This window comes from Enoplosus armatus, chromosome 13, assembly GCF_043641665.1.
Source record: "Enoplosus armatus isolate fEnoArm2 chromosome 13, fEnoArm2.hap1, whole genome shotgun sequence".
Lineage (NCBI taxonomy): Eukaryota > Metazoa > Chordata > Actinopteri > Centrarchiformes > Enoplosidae > Enoplosus > Enoplosus armatus.
Window position 1 is genome coordinate 15,999,800 of NC_092192.1, and position 17,363 is coordinate 16,017,162.

The following is a 17,363-nucleotide window of genomic DNA, read 5'->3' on the forward strand; positions in this document are numbered from 1 at the left end:
TGCTGCTACACATCTGAACACAGCAGGGAGGGAGACGAGATGTATTTGAGATAAAGGATAGACAGACAGATAGAAAGACCAACACATACTGACATGGCCTACATACACACTGCATACACACACACACTCACAAGTCAGCAGTGTATATGGTCCATACTGACTGCGCTGGTATGTGCTGCTCTGCCTTTGCACCACACACACCAAACCCAGCAGAGGCTACACCGCCTCAAACACCAACTCTGCAGTGACGTGAGGAGGAAGACGGGAGGCTGTTCTTATTATAATTCATCGTCAGACCAAGTTTGATAAACGCCCCCCTTCTCTCTCTCTCTCTCTCTCTCTCTCTCGCTCTCTCTCTCTCTCATATCTCTCTCTCTCTCTCTCTCTCTCTCTCTCATATCTCTCTCTCTCTCTCTCTCTCTCTCTCTCTCATATCTCTCTCTCTCTCTCTCTCTCTCTGGCCCATTTCAATGGTCCTTATCCACAGTAAAGAGATCCGCTTTTCCTCTCCACCTCCTCCTCCTCCTTCTCCTCCTCCACCACCACCACCACCATCTTTGAGATAAAACACTGGCTTTAGGTTTCCAGCAGCAGCAGCAGCAGAGGGCTGGCGCTGCAGTTGCGCTGGCACACATTCAACGTGGGTGCACACAGTGAGTGAGAGAGACCCGCGGCATCTTGTGGATTTCTTTGCGTACCAGCCCGTGTACATGGTTCTCCCTGCGCCTCCTCTGTCACATCCAGACCAGGAGTTGACTTCAATTCTCGGAGAAAAATGTGGCTTCGCACAATAGCGACAGTCCTTGTTTTACTGTATTTTTGGGGGGACTCGCTGGCTGGGTTTCCGAATCAAATCAACATTGGTAAGTTCAACGGGATACTCTTGACCACACACACACACACACACACACGTTTCTTTGTTCACACAGTCTAAATAGGACACGTCTCCGCGAGTCGCACTGCTTTTGGTTATTTGCATAATTCATTACCAAGTTCACTTCTCATGCGGCCAGAAGGATGCGGGATCCTGCGTGTGTTTGTGGGCGGTTTGGTAAAAATAGAGTTGATCCAAATAGTCAAAAGGCGAGTTTCAGTATCCGCAGTGTGTTATTTAGTGAGTGCTAACACATTTGCCTCCTTTCTTAAAACGGTCCATTCATCTGTGCGGTAATGCGTAATTGCCCTCACCCTGTGCATAAGTAATATCCTGATGTCGGTAATAGAAAGTGCATTCTTCCTGTATGTTGGCCATTAACTCATTAGAGCGCAGTTATATGTGACATGTTCTCTCCTGCAGGTGGACTGTTCATGCGCTCTACGGTGCAGGAGCACAGCGCCTTCAGGTTTGCTGTCCAGCTCTATAACACCAACCAGAATGTGACGGAGAAACCCTTCCACCTCAATTACAATGTTGACAACCTGGAGTCCTCCAACAGCTTCTCCGTCACACACGCTTGTGAGTAGTTATACACTGTTTAAAGTGGTTACTACGAATTGTTTCTTCTTATAAGAACAGCAGGAAAGCCTCATTTTGGTAAAAAAAGAAAAGAAAAGAAAAAAAATATGACGCAATTATATTTTGGCCAAATTGTATCCAGTAGTAATGATTCAGGCTCCAGTGTAACATTCACACACACACACACACACACACACACACACACATACACATACACACAGACAGTATGTGGGATCATTTTTGCTGTAATCGTCTCATAGGCAGGCCAATCCAAAAATTACACAGATGTTTATGAGCTGTTGTTTAAAAAAAAAACAAAAAACAAGTGTCTGGCCTTACACACAAACTCCTCAGCCATGCAATCCACCATTCACCAGCTGGATGATGGAGCATGATGGCCTGTAATTGGCGAAACGCAGTGATTTTGTAAACAAAGTAATTCAGCAATTCCTGATGAGCAGCTCTGAGATGACTGGGCTTGAAAGTGGGGGAAACAAACTGTTGTTATTGTGGTTGTAGTATCTGGCCTGGACATCAGATAAAGGCTGTGGTTGCAAGTTACAAAGCGTGTCGTGGTGTTGCTGGTGGCTGCTGGTTTAGTTGGTTGCATCATACAAATTGTTGCATTTGATCTCACCTTTTTCCTTAAACTTTCCCGTCTCTCCGTTGTCAAATGAAAACAAAACTGTTCTCTCTGCACCTTGATAATTAGGCTTATGTTGAATATTTGAATCATTAATTACCACCAGTCAAACATATACTTTATATAATATATACATCTTTTGGCTGTTAACCATGTGTTTGGGTCCAAAACCGGCCAATTTGATTGTTAATCCCTTGGATAATGATTTAAGATATCACATTCTTCTGACTACGCCTTTGATGGATAAATAGCCAACTGCATCAATTGTAACATGCTGTAATCCTTGTAGCCACCTCTACAAACGTGATGGATTTGATCAGAAAGGCTGTGGAGTGTGATATGGCTTCATAATTGGTCCACCAGTCACTCCTCCGCCATGTAGGGCACCAAGTTCTGTCCGGAGAATTAATTTGTTATCCTTCTTTCCCACCAACTGCACTTCACACTTCACGCTTAAGGATCAACGGCAGCTCTCCAAGCTCTGTCAGCCACCGTAGAGACTGGCTGTGTAGCCTAATGAAGTGAGAAAAAAGGCCAAAGAAAGAAAGGGAAGTTGAACACAATTGTACCTCATACAATGGCTATAATGAAAATGCAGAACGCTGTTGAGATGATGTAGTTGTTGGCGAGTGTGGCGGGGAAGAAGCAGCAGCCTTGGGGAGAAGCTGCAGGGAGATGCAGGTTTACACAGATTCACACACTCACACCTTGACGCTGCCCAGTTCGACCACAGCCTTGCACTGTCGGCTGCTGAGTAATTACACTGGAGCGGCTGTGGGGTCAGTGCTTAGCTCAAGGGCACTCCAGCAGTTGTTACTGAGGAAGAAATGAATACTGCATGCTTGGTTCATCCAGATCAGGGATAAAGCACAAACTCTCCTACACTTTTAATTTCAAGAAGGTCAAAAGCAAGCCATTAGGTAAAATTACTCATCCAGTAAAAACATTTCTTGTGACGTTGTCGGTGAGCTGTTTTTATCTTCATCTTTAACCCAAGGGTTGTCTTTTGGCCACACTCAGATAATTTCATTATATAGGACACCAATACATGTTATGAGTCCTATGCATTTATTCTACAGGATGATGCTTCTAATGCTACATTTTTGGATTTATGGTCATCTCAAGTTTTTGTAGGGAGCTAAAACGATGCATTCCTGTCAAATGTGGAGCCCTGCAGAGTTAAACAGGGAACATAGAGGCCTGTTGAATTAAGCAAGCAATTACTATGTATTTATGGATCATGCCATCATAGCCCAGATTCACTGTCAGTAAACCTGAATCCATTGTTTTTAAAGAAGCTTAAAGGTTTTTTTCTTCCTAAAGGATAAGAGGAAAAAACAAGATAATCAGGAGGATTAATTTTAGCTAGATTAGCGGATGCAAGCTAAGCTAGATGCTTCCCAGTTTGAAAGAGACCAGTGAGCAGCTCATCATGCAGACCGGCCAGACCAGCTTGTGACTAAGGCATTGCTGGAAAATGCACCAAACTCCACGATTCTTATTTTAGTAGTCGGGATTGCATAACGCCCTGCTTGCCTGGCAGGTGTTGATGTAGCAAATGAATGTGATGATTATGATTTGACACATTTCTATTCTGGCAAGAAATGGAGGTTAGTCATTGCTGTGCTTTCCCACAGCTCACATCGTTCATTTTGATAACATTAGCAAGTGTTAAGATGACTGAGATTTTAAATCTGCTTATTGCTTTTGATCTTCGGGGATAGTCGACAAAAAATGCCCCTTTTGTATGAAACGAATGAATGAAATAATCAGTTGTATAAATGCTGCGTTTATTCTGTGGATAGTGAATGGAATAAAGCAGGACAACAGTGCTGTCCTCCAGCTGGGTCAGTATATAATGATTGTTACAAATCCCTGATGGCAAATGACTGTGTTATTGGCAATGTGGATCAATAGGTGGAAGGCTATAGTCCAGCAGTAGTGTGTGTGTGTGTGTGTGTGTGGCTCCAGTTTGTTCTCCAGTATGGAAAAATCAATTCTCACCAAGCTTTCATTTTCTCTATATCAGTCCCTCTCTACTAATATATGGCTGTTCTCCAACTTCCTCTGGCCAGAGACACTGAGTCTTCAGTTTGATGTTTGCATTGCAGCAAGGAAAGTTAAAAAACAAACAAACAGACAAACAAACCTGTAAACAGCCAATGATAGATTGCAGCAAACAATTTCCAGTCATTGCAACTTGATTGAACTGATTCTGAAGAGAAAACTTCACCGTGCTGTTGTGTTTATTAGCTCACCAATTTGTGGCTGGCTGGAGTGAAGCTGCAGCATGTATTGATGTGACACCTTGCCCGAGGCCAGGACAGATTGTGTGCATGAACGTAGAAATGGGAAGGTTATATCCATTAAGACCGAGGTCAGAGCACAGGAAGAGACAGTGGAGGCAATCAGGGAGGAGTTAAACCAAGTGGGATTATAGTTTTTGGATATGGTGACAGGACAGAAACAGATCCTTTCTGATCTTTATTTCCAAAGCATTGACTGTGTCTGTGTTTAGTATTACACTCATTCACACTAATTTACATGAGTGTAAAGTGCTTGTAAATGAATAGAATTTTCAGACATTTTAATTTCTGAGTAATCTGAAAGCTCATATTTAGTTACAGTAGATGTTTCCAATCTGTTGCCACATCATGCATTTTTAAAGACTTTCCTTTTTCATTTCTCTTGTCTAAAGTGGGAGCCGGATGGATTTGCTGAGATCAGAATTTTCCCTGAGATGAACTTTAATTTGATCAACCTGATTTAATCAAATGTCAGTTTGACAGTGTGTTTCTTATCAGAGTGTTTATTATAGCTACCTATCCTCCCTCTGCTATGACTCAACCAGTGTGATGCTGCTCAGACAGAGGCTAATGTTAGAGCACTTCAGTGTGTAGGCAATGGACAGTACCACTAATGCAGCATAGACCAGTTTCTGTAGCCAGATCTCCTCCTCCTCCTCCTCCTCTCCTTCTTCTTCTTCTTCTTCTTCTTCTTCTTCTTCTTCTTCTTCTTCTTTTGCATTATTAAGACTGTGGTGACTACACTGACTCATAAGCTGTGTCCAAATAAGGACATTTTAGTTTTTTGCTCTGCTTGTATGCAAATTTAGCATATGAAAAAGTATGCTTACAACATGGATGCTAAAACTATCCCATTATTGTTTTTTTGCCTTGTTATCTGCATAGAAACAGTGTGGGCCGGGGATGCAGAAACAGCAGCTCATGTCGGCACATTCAAATTACAATGTGTTATTTAAACAACTTCATGTGTCTTTTGTAAAGAAGAATAGCTCTGTGGGAAAGGAAGAGGACCACCTTCGCGTGTGTGAAAGTCACATTGGTCATAGTTGGCTGGCATACTTGATTATATGAGCTATTGAATACATTATTTAAAGAAAACTTAACGTGTTATTTAGCGAGCTGTAGAGGTGCTGGTTGATGGATTTTGTTAACTGTCAACAGAGCCAAGCTAGCTGTTTCCCATCCCACATCAAAGTAGTATCGACCCTCTCATCTAACTCTCGACAGGAAAACAAATAAACATATATCTCAAAATGTCTAACTATTCCTTTAATTATGTACGAACACAACAACTCATGCTCAGCCTAATGCTTACCAGAGGATGTTTTTACAAGTTGGATCATTAGAGCTTTTGAAAACATTGTAATATCTGAAGGTAAATGTCAATTTGGCAATGCTTTACATCGTTTTTGCTGTAGATACTATAGCAAAACAAACATGCTGGAACGTAACCAAACAATATATAACAACCTTGGTCCATCATAACTCTGAGAACTCATTTAAACCGACAAGTCATGAATGATGCATGAGCAGAGACAAGGTTGTCAATGTGTTTGGCCTGAGGGAGAGCATCCTGCATGATAGTTTCTATCTTAATTCACACTCTTTGACCATAGTAATAAATGTGTATACGTACAATAAATGATCGTTCAAACCGTTTAGTTATTGTTTTGCAGCATCAGTCGGAGAGGTCACCGATAATCAGAGGACAAAACAAGTCCACTCCTGTCTGTAAAGCTACATTGTGCACGCCTAAATTCAATTATCAAAACATGTTCTCCACCTTTGCTTAGATATTTGGACAATCAGATATCCTGTATGTTTGTGTTTCACTTGAAAGCTTTAAATGGATCCTCTTGATTTGGGAGCCCTTGAACAGAGAGAGACACTTACCCAAAAGCGTGTCCTTTCATCACGATGCACTGATAAAAATATCTGAGGTACTGCTACTGCAGCCAGAGTCCTGTCAGTTTGGATGACCTGCCCCAAGTTGACAAGTGCTCATCCTCCGATTTGTCACATGTTCTCATTGGGAAGCATAATAAAATCATAAAGGCTTTCACAATGCCTTTGGAATAATTTGTATCTAACTAAAGAGTCATTTCAGCTGCAGGCAGTGCCGTTTTCTAACTGATACTTTCACTGACATGAATACATGGTTTGACCCTTAGTTTAATAAGAGCTTTTCGGGTGTATTGCTGTGGGGCATGACAACACTCATGGGTCATCATGCAGCAGGAATGCGTTAGCTTTCTTTGAACAAAGGAGACCCGATGCTAAAGAAAAGGCCATAACTACAATAGAGGCTTTTAAATATCAGTCGAGTGAAGACACCACTGTAAGCCGGCTCACAGCTGTTGTAAGAACGAATTTTGTTTTTCTCAAGCTGAGTCGCTCAACCCAGGCTGGTCATAATGCTGTAAAATGGCGGAATAGCACTGAATAGATTCAGGGGCAAGCCACTGGAGATGTGCAGTTAGTCTTTCATCCTGTGCATCAGAATGTGCTTACATGTCAGCGCTGTAACAGAGCGACGGTGATCACTACTGACAAGCCACAGTGATGCTGCAGCAGTTTGTGGCAGTCTTACACAACGTCCTTCAGTGAGGCTGCCTCTGAAAGCTCAGCTGTTGTTCACTAAATGTTACCTGAGATTATCCAAGGACGACAAGCTGTGAACTACGCAGAATAATGCAAGAGAAAACCAAAGGTGCCATCGGGGCAGTGAATAATTTAGAGGTGTTGTACTGTTGAATGCTGTACTGTTTTCATACATTTGGAAAAGTTGTACGAGCCTCAGTTGTTGAATGTAAAGGGGCAAAACCACTTAACGGACTTCAGTGTTTTGAATTTACTTGAAACAAGAAACAATTCAAACCTCATTAGTTTTTTTTATTCATATTTGATATTTCATTGTATTTATTCAGTCAATTTTCTGTCCATAACATTTGTTTGATGTATTTTATAATACTGAGCACTACCACCTATTGGAAAGGTTAAGAGTTGTGCTTAATGATTCATTTTAATCTGTAGAATTAATACATTTTATAGATTAAAATGAGGAAGTTTGATATTGTATTGAGTTAATTGAAACTACTTTGCACACAGTCATCACATTTTCCACTTCACTCACAAACATTTGCATTTTCTTGATGTAGCGTTACAACCTTTTTAATTTGAGTGTGTTGTATTCCTCTGTCTCTTATAATAGTGGTCCTTGGATGATGTTTTTGCAGTATATGCAAAGCATGTGTAGGTGGAGTGTTTGCAGTGCTTTTACTGCGTTGCAGTGAAATATTAAAGTGTATTCTTCCATACAAGACTCCAATAGCCACAGGCCCTGACTGCGTATCGCTGCTGTAGATTTCCTTCTGTCATGTTGTTTTAGCATGTGGGCTGAATCCAGTTGTATTTCTCAGATTAGGGCTAATCCAACCAGTGTTGCCCCGCTCTTTGCGTATTGTGAGTATCTGCAGGGGGTAACCCAACGGAAGAAAATGTGGCTTTTACTGTACAAAGCTGTAATCGGCAGAGAAGAGGGAATTCCAGCCAACATGCAACCACACTGCCTGAGGAGAAACACCTACACAGGCTTCTGTCTCTATATGCCCTCTGCTTTCTCTGTGGTTGGTCAACTGAGACGAATTGCACAACAATGCAGACTGTAATGCAGATACAAACACTTAAATGGCATAACACAGAGATCATTTAAACCGTGTTGCCTTCATTCAGATTTTCATCTCAAAACAAACATCATCAAACAACTAACAAGCCTTTCGGTAGAATGAGTGCAGCTTATTAAACTCAAACCAGATGAGATGATGTCATGATTCAAAAGCTCATGCACAATTTATGCAGAGTGTACTTGGTATCTTTTTTTATTGTTAGCCATGTTAGCGACGTGGCCCTATGAATGGCAACATCATTATCTCAACAACTATTGGATGGATTGACATGAAGGTTTGTACAGACACTCATGGTGCCCAGAGGATGAATCCTAATGAGTTTGGTGAGTTTTCCTCTCGTGCCACCTGCAGGTTGCACTTGTGGTTTTGACTGAAATATCTCAACAACTAGTGGATGGACTGCCATGACATTTGGAAGTTGGAAAACTAATGACATTCCCTTCAGCCTCAGCTGTACTTTGTATGTAGTGCTAATTAGCTAATGTTAGCATGGTAAACATTATACCTGCTAAACATCAGCATGTTAGCATGGTCATTGTGACAATATTAGTATGCTGACGTCAGCATTCAGCTCAAAGCACCACTGTGTCTCACAGAGCAGCTAGCATAGCTGTAGGCTCTTAGTCTTAGTTTTACACAAGACAGTTTTTACGTCACATGTATTACTAAGCATGTGGATAAGCAGTTGTCTCCTACAGTATTTTTGTAAGCTGAACTATTGCTCATAAGGCCAATATAAATAAAAATGAGGAATAAATACCTAAACATACATGGGCACACAATAAAAGCAACACTCGTACTGTAATAAACAACAGCCTCGTAATAACTATGAACAGTGTTGACTTGATATTATGCCTCCCTAGGAGGGGGGTTGCTGTGTCCACCCATAGTACATAAATGGACGTAACATAAATCTGCTATCATTCAAATGAAAATGGAAACCAGTGATGCCATTTTGTTTTTATTTCATCTCCACTACATTCAAATCATGAATGCAATCTAAAAATCCATTTCACAATCAATTCCATTTTAAGTACAGCAGATGCTCCAGAGTGCATTGAGAATTATTGACTGTTAGTTAGTGAAGTTTCCATTTTAATCTGATACATTTTCAAACGTGGAAGTTATAAATAGTATTACTGAAATGTACATCGTAACCTACATGTTCTAACTAGCTTTAAATCTTCTAAGTAAGATGAGTAAGATGTTCAGATGAAATGGAACAAAATGTTTTGAATTACAGCGTTCTCAAAGGTCAAACACTGTAATGGATTCATGTGGAAGTTACAGGAGGATTTTAAGGATCAGCACAGGACAAAAATCTAATCAACCAAGCTCTCATTTTGTGCTTTGGAAACAGACATCAACCATGGTTAGGGTAGGGAGTTTAGCTTTTCAGTGACCTTAAAACTGTTCAAACGTGGCCCTTTTTTGGACATGTGTCCACTCGTGCTTATTCAAAACCTCTTGCTTTATCCTTACCATCAGTGCTGAGGAAAATTGAATTTCAGACTTTTCACCTTTTCATGTCTTCTTGCTGAGACATTGCCTATAGATAGAGTACACTTTTTATGATGCCTGCGCAACATTTACATTGGAAAGTTAGCCTTATTTCATTCATTGGATAAAAACATAAAATAAAATAAAATAATTTAGGTTTTCTTGCATTATGAGCTGTAAAAAAAGCACTGTTGTTGAATGGGTTTGCCTCTCACACTGCAAAGAGTCCGTAGAATCTACAGAATATAATTTGATTCCTACTGTATTAAAAAAGAGGGGGATTGACTGTGTGTTTATCCAACCTCTTCAGTGTCTCATTGCCTGCTGCCCGGTGCATGCTGGGAGGACTTGAACCCCTCCATGGCTCCTTTTAAAAGCAGAAACTGAATTATTGAGGGTGAAAATTGGTGCTTAGTGAACTTTGTCAACTCTGGTGGTAACGTGACTACAACTTGGATAATGTTTGGAAATACCTGCGACCCACTGGAATGTGTCCTCGCTCAGGTGTCAGACACAATCAGAGTCCTGAGATATTCCCACAGCATCCCTGCACATCCTGAGCAGCTGCCACACCAAACAGATGCTGGCAGAATGCAAAGATGCAAAGGGAACATGTTACCTGGAATAACAAGGGAGGGAGGGCTGTGTGCTCTGACCCTGCAAATCATCATTCAGAAGATGGCACAGCTTATCCGCCCAGCTTGTTTTCGCGAGGAAACACTGAATTTGCTGAGTGTCTGTCAGTCAGCACATTTACAAGATTTGTTGGCATCCTCCATCTAGCCTAGTAATGCTGTCTCATTTGACAATCTCGTTTAAAACATTAGTGGAAAGAGATCTTGATTACTTTTAGTTTGGGAGTTCCTGTGACTCAACATTTTCTGTCCTTTTTGATGCAACCTGCAACTATCAATACAGTATATCAGTATTGTTAGTTTGGCAGAAATAATGCGCAAGTAGTCTAGTGAATTAATTGAGTCTTAAATTATCATGATGGGAAAATGCAGAGAGGTTGCATAACCCCACATGTGACATCAGGGTATCATGGTTAGGATGTCTCACATAAAACCAGATGTAAGAACCAGTGTGCAGCAATACACTGACATGAAAAAATGATTACGGTATGAATTTGACATTGTGGTTCATTTATAGTAGGAAACTAGGGAAATAAAGTCTACACAGACCCAAATGAAGACAAGTATTTTTTGTGCTGCATTAAATAGAGACTTAAACTTAAACCACAGTGCGGTTTATTGCTAACATGGGTTTACTTGCCTACCGGCTTGTAGGCTTCTGAGCTTGTGAGCTTGATCCTATCCAAGCTTTTGGCATCTCCGGTGTTCAGATTCATTCAGTGTCTTTAAAGTAACGCATCAGCACAAGACACCATGACATGCAGGCATCATGACTGTCCCCATTCTTAGCCGTGCTGGCGGCGTGGCTCTAGGGATGGCAACGCCCGAGTGTTGGTCGGTCGACCACTGTGGTCCAGACTGAAATGTCTGAACTACAACTTGATAAGCTAAAAGGCAGAATCATCAATTAAAAGAAACAGGCTTCACAGTAGCTTGTTTAACTGTCTGATCAGCCAGATCACATTCTGCACCTCCTGTTGATAGTTGGTAGATAGATATTCAATGTGTCTACTGTAGTTTGTCCTTGACCCCATCCTTTATAAGTTGGTAATTTAGGGACAGCAGCTGCATGTTTGTGCTGTGTCCTCTGCCTTCTTCTCTTACTGTGACCCTCGGACGAAACAGGTATTCTCGTGTGGACACCGCCTCCCTCTCCCTCAGGGAAACAAACTGAAGTCCTGCTGCGCTCTTCTCCTCTAGTATCGCTGCAGGCACTTCTCTAAGACAGCAGTAGAAAAATATCTTCCCACCAGGCAGCAGCGCACGCATTAACAGGTTATTTGTTATCGTCACAAAAAGTAAAGTCGTTGTCCTCACTTTGTCCAAGTGCAGTATCCAATCCCCTCAAACCTCAAGGCTCTCAGTGACTCAGTCCAAGAAAGGTCACCTCCTCAAGTCAGCGTGAGTCCTCCTCTATCCTTTTCCTCATTCTCGCTTTTTTATATGCATGAAGTTCAATTTTCTCACTGCGTGCGGTGTTCCCGTTTCAGGCGAGGACAGCAATAGAGCTTTAAGAATTCACTTTGTAGGCTCGGCTCTGCTGTGCACATACACTGCAGGTTCATCCCTACATCAGCAAGCTTTATGATAAGACCCAAAAAAAGATTCCCCAGCTGTCTGCAGGAGAGACCCTCGAAGCTGCAAAGCCCTGAGTTTCAGGAAGACGTAAGACAGTGTTGGTGCTACTTCGATGCTGCATCTTACCTATTAAGTTTGACGTGGTGGCGAGGGCTGAAGAGAAGCAGAGAGATGGGTGAGGGGGAAAGGAGAAAGCAATGGTAATGACAGGCAGATGTGGGTGTTTACTAGGTGATGGAGGAAATAAGCTGGAAGTGGACAGAAAACGAAGAGAGGTGATTTTTTTCCCAGTTGGATATTAATCATGCATATAAAGCCTGTATTAGTATTCTGAACAGAAATACACAGAGCCTGCAGTGCAAAAAACAGCTCCACTTCTCCTCTGTCATAAAGTAAATGATGTGTATCTTCATTGCTGACCATGATCAGGGGGATTTAGTGTTCACTGCTTCATGAGCCCAAATATATAATTTCATTAGTCCTTTTAAAGAACATGCTGTTTATTTAACCTTGACAAACAAAAAGCTATTGCTGACATTTTGAGAACAGAATTGGATGATATTAGATGAGCTGAGAAGTGTTAATTTAATGGCCGCCCTCTATTCTTTTTGGATACCATGAGCTAAATAATAGAAATCTGTGAATCTGTCATGTGAGGAGGATCAGTGTTGTGTTGAATCATGTTATCCGCTGAACGAGCGAATGTGAAGCATGCTGAATCCAAACCTGAATAGAAAATCATCGGCTCTGATATTTTTCTGTTTATGATATTTATTTAACTCATCAAGGCCATGAAATTAAGCTTAAAAATGGTCCCTCACATATAAAAAAAAATGTGCAGCAGCCCCTGATTACAGCATCATCTTTTACCTGTAATACCAAACAGATGCAGCCTGTATTTCTGTGGATGCCTGTGTTTGTTTGGTATTTAAACCAGTGTTGCCCTGCTGAGTTAAGTTAAAGGCAGAGAAAATGGAGGGATGGAGGAATAATAACATGACTGAGGGAAAGATGACTAAGCTATCAAGGATGTGTGGATGAATGGAAGAATGTCTTAATGGAAAGCTGAACAAAAGCAGCTTTTGAAAAATATACAGCACTGAACTCCAACTTAACACAAGGAGAAAGGTGAAATTATTTTTCACATAAATGTGTGGGCTTCTTTTTTTTTTTTTTTTTAGTTTCAACCATCTTATTTAAAGTGCATTTATGTAAAGTTCAGTTCCTCCTGGCTAGTGCATTTTTTTTTTAACAATTTATAATAAGGCTACAAAGCACATCCACAAGTAATGCATAACTAATGTAGGATGTATCGTACGTTCAGATAAATGGAATAGGCCACCAGCTCTTTCTTTGCTATAAAGCATGCTTCAGTTAAAAGTTTTATTTGGACCACATTTGACTGCGTTTGTTGAAAATTTAGTTTTCACAGGGAAACAAATTAGTGAGCAGATTATGAATAAATCGTGACTCAATGAAGCGAGTATTAGAATTTTATTTGACTTTACTTGAAGGGACTCATTTTTAATTAAGTAATTGATGAATTCATGAGAATTGTGAATGCACAGTAAATCATTTGCAACTCAGTTTTTTAGACACAGTCTAATAGCGGTGATCTCATGTGTGCAGTATTGACAAAGTAATGATGAACTCATAATAAGAAAATACTTGCTTTTAGTGAATGTACAATAGGCCGTTGAGTCATGCAGCTTGATGTGGATATTTGTGTAGGAGCCTAAATGCAGTTTATTGATGTTTGACTATAATTAGCATGTAATTATTAAAGTTCAGATGTAAAAACAACTGTAATTTACGTGGTTCATTGACTAAGAAAGAATTGGAAGGAATATTTACAATATTTACAGGTTGATGTATTTACAGTTCATATTTACAGTAATGCAATTCACTGATTTATTCATTGTACTTAGATGTATGTGGATAATATAAAATGTATACAATCTCAAGTTATCTAAGTCTGCCATTAGTGACTATTTCAGTCGGAAGTCTCCTCCCCTTCCGCTATCTGCGTGTTACCGTTTTACACCAACGCTGCATCCCGGGCTGGTTTAAAGAAATACAAACAAGCCAGAACGTTTTTTCCCCTATCCCAGAATGATGGTAAGTCTGGTTCTGCTGCATCAAGACCTTTTTTGAAACAGTCCACCGTGAGTCCGACAATGTTGTACGAGCGCAATGCTAAATCAGTGGAGTACTCCTTTAAGTATGCGTTTTGTACCCTTTCTATTAAGTGTTATCAGAAATTCACACAGTATGTTTCAGGGTGGACTTCCTCAGATCGACTGGATTTCAACATACAGATTCTCAAAAGAGACACCTCATTAAATCCAATCAGTTAGATAATAACATGATTAAACATTGATTAGAGATACCGAGCAGCCTCAGCAAACAGTGTTTGAATCTGCATTGAGCAGCGGATCAGAAATATCAGAGGAGCTCTACTGGTTTGACCGACATTTGCTTCAGTTATTACAAACATTAAGACAAGGGTCATATCCCTGATTCAGCCCTGCTTGGTGTTATTACAACCATTTATTATGTACAAATAAAACAGTTAACACTTTGTAAGACCAAGTGTCTGATGCACTGAGTGTTTATGGCCGGAGCTCATTTCCATAGGCCCGCAGATGGCAGCAGATACGGTTTGTTATAAATCTTTTATACTGCCACGTTTGCACATTTGCATGCTCATGTTTCAGAGGTATTTGTCCATTAAGAGCTGTGGCCAGTGCACTGATTTCCCCATTATTTCTAGTTGATTACCCAAGCAGTTGCATTTAGACCAAGGAGAAGTGAAGGGCAACTGGGCAGCAGAGCATGACCATGGGGAGCAGACATCCCACATGGCACCCATTTATTCAGATAGCCGCTGCTTCATTCAGGAGATTATTGCCATCAGGACTTTGCTCACATCTCAACCTCACCTCAACAAGTTTTTACCCCTACATTGATTATTAGTTGACTCTGCAATTTTAACTTTCACTATGTCATGTAATTTGGACCTTAACTTTGTTTGAAAGGCCAGTTTGTGCCGTTTGTCGGCATCCCTACTGACAGGAAGTAAATGACTCTGTGTCGCTTGTCCCTGACCTGAACCTGCTCTCTGTCCCTGTCACCAGTCTGCTCCCAGTTCTCCCGAGGAGTTTACGCCATTTTTGGCTTCTACGACAGGAAGTCCATGAACACGCTGACCTCCTTCTGCGGGGCGCTGCACACCTCCTTCATTACGCCCAGCTTCCCCATCGACGCTGACGTGCAGTTTGTCATCCAGATGAGGCCGAGTTTGCGAGGAGCTGTTTTGAGTCTGCTGGCCCATTACAAATGGGAGAAGTTTGTCTACCTTTATGACACCGACAGAGGTAAGAGTGGCCCTCTGGGAGAGTGAAACACACACATACACACACACACACACACACACACCTATGGAAACACCACAAGCTTTCAGTAGGAGACAGATAGTAGTGCAGAACATCTCATTGCTAGAGAAAGTGGAAAAAGTAATCGGCACACCAAGCCCTGCTCATGCAGACGTGTTATTACACAGTGTATATGATCAGTCTTTAATATGTAAATCCCTCATCCCCAATCCTCATTCTAAGAGGTCTGATACATTTTAATCTATGCCAGTAATGATCCTAAATTGCTTCACTGTGTGGCTGAATGCTGCTCACAGAGGCAGTCAATAGCTCCTTGCTTCCGAGGAATGAGTCATTCACAGGTGCTGCTGATCCGCCGCCGTAGTACGACTCCAGCCGCCTGAGCCTCTAATCCTCGCCACTCTCTGACTATCATTTAGCTCTAATTGGATTATATAAAGACAGAACACAACATACTGTAACTTCTATGTGCTTCACAGCCTCCCGCTCCCCTCATGTAGGCCAACTATTTACAGACTTGTGTCTTTGTCGTCCTCTGAGGGTCAGCATCTGGAGAGGCTGCGCTACGAAAGAGCACAACAATCTGTCAGAGTAGATTGGACCCGAAAGCTGGCCCATGGACTGATTTCAGCAGCAAAGACATACTGTATGATGTGCTTCCATTTATGTTTCTAAGTCATGTTAAAATTACTCAGTAGATGTAGAGATTTTCTGGGTGCAGTCTCTGCTGTTAAATGTGCCAAGCTGTTCAGAGCTGTGCATTCCAAGTATTTTTAAACTGACATAGAGCATTTCTAGGACAAGTGCACTCCTTTTCCACTTCCCCCGCCTCACTTTATATATCTCCAGTTCAGGTGGGTGTCTAAGCTGCTGCTCAGTCATGAAAATGATTCTCACGGAGCCATTTTGCGCATTTTTTTAAACTCTGCAAGAACATTTTTTTCAACAAATTTAAATATGTCTGACATAAAGTACAACAACAGCAACACTTCCATAATTGTGATGTATATGTTCAGAGCCACGTTTGACCTCATTAAGGAGATTTTAATTGCTCTCAAAATGGTGGGGGACCTCAATTTCATTGATCTCGCCGATGTGTCTCTGTGTTTTGGTGGCAGACTGCAGAAGCTGATAATTGGTTGTCTGGTGTGGTTGAGACAAAATGATGAAGGAGTCTATAGCCTCTCCACGGCACAATCAACCTTCTTAAGAAGTGCTTCCTGATGTGGCCCTTGGAGCTCTGCGTGACTTTGCTGGCTCTTTCACCTGCTGTGCCGAGGCTGACGGGCCACCATCTGTAATACTCTGCGCATTTCCTCATCCTGACACAGTGTAAACACTGTAGTTTAGGATGGATTCCCACATGCTGCACAGCTTGTGTTTGCTGAGAGGCTAGTTAGCCGTCCTATTTTGGCTGCCATTCCCAGCCCGCTCCTCCCCGTCAAGGCTCTGGAGCAATATAGCCAGCACTCATCCAAATGTCAGTTTAATCTTCATTATAGGAAGAGGGCTCTATTTAGGGCCAGAGAGGGACTTGCAGGGGGCTCTCGAGACATGTTTGTGTGACTGTTGATAGTTTGTGGGACAGTATGACAGTAATATGCTGCAGAGGCATTTTACAGTGACGTGTAATGCCTGTCCCTTAACAAGACACTTGCCACATTTGAACAGAGCCTTTTCTCAGAACAAAGGCATCCTAAAGTCAGCCTGAAATAGGAAAAATCATTAAAATGAAACTTTCGATCCCCTGCTGTAGATCTTGGGGAAGTGGACTCTGTCTTCTCTTTAATCATACTCCATAAAAGGGATTTTTTTTATCATAGCCTGAAGGAATAACTACCATCAAAACTGTATCTGCATGATGGGATTTTGACTGTAATAGAAAATAAAATGCCCAGAGATACCACTTAATGTACCCATGCATGAACTCTACATTTGATTTTCAATGTGTATTTCAAATTGGAAATTGTGTCGACATCAGATAGGTGCAGCTTCTCTTTCATGTTGGAGATGCCGTCCTCTGATAGCAGTGTTGTACTGATTCCAACTGTTTTAACTGACATGTATTCCTAATGATTATTATTATTATTATTATAACGAGTGGAGTTTGTTTCCCGCAGCTGCTTTTTACAGAATGGGAGTTATTGTTAGAGTTTCATGCAGC

General features: G+C 41.3%; 1 protein-coding gene across 2 annotated transcripts in view; it reads left to right on the forward strand.

Moving 5' to 3' along the window:
- The first annotated feature begins 775 nt into the window (after positions 1-775).
- The window catches only part of gria3a (glutamate receptor, ionotropic, AMPA 3a), a 70,457-nt gene continuing 53,869 nt past the window's right edge, over positions 776-17,363 (forward strand). For both annotated transcript variants that reach the window (XM_070917354.1, XM_070917355.1), the window contains exons 1-3: positions 776-863; positions 1,298-1,456; positions 14,942-15,181. In XM_070917354.1, the coding sequence (XP_070773455.1) occupies positions 776-863; positions 1,298-1,456; positions 14,942-15,181 (487 nt within the window). The remainder of the gene's footprint in view (positions 864-1,297; positions 1,457-14,941; positions 15,182-17,363) is intronic.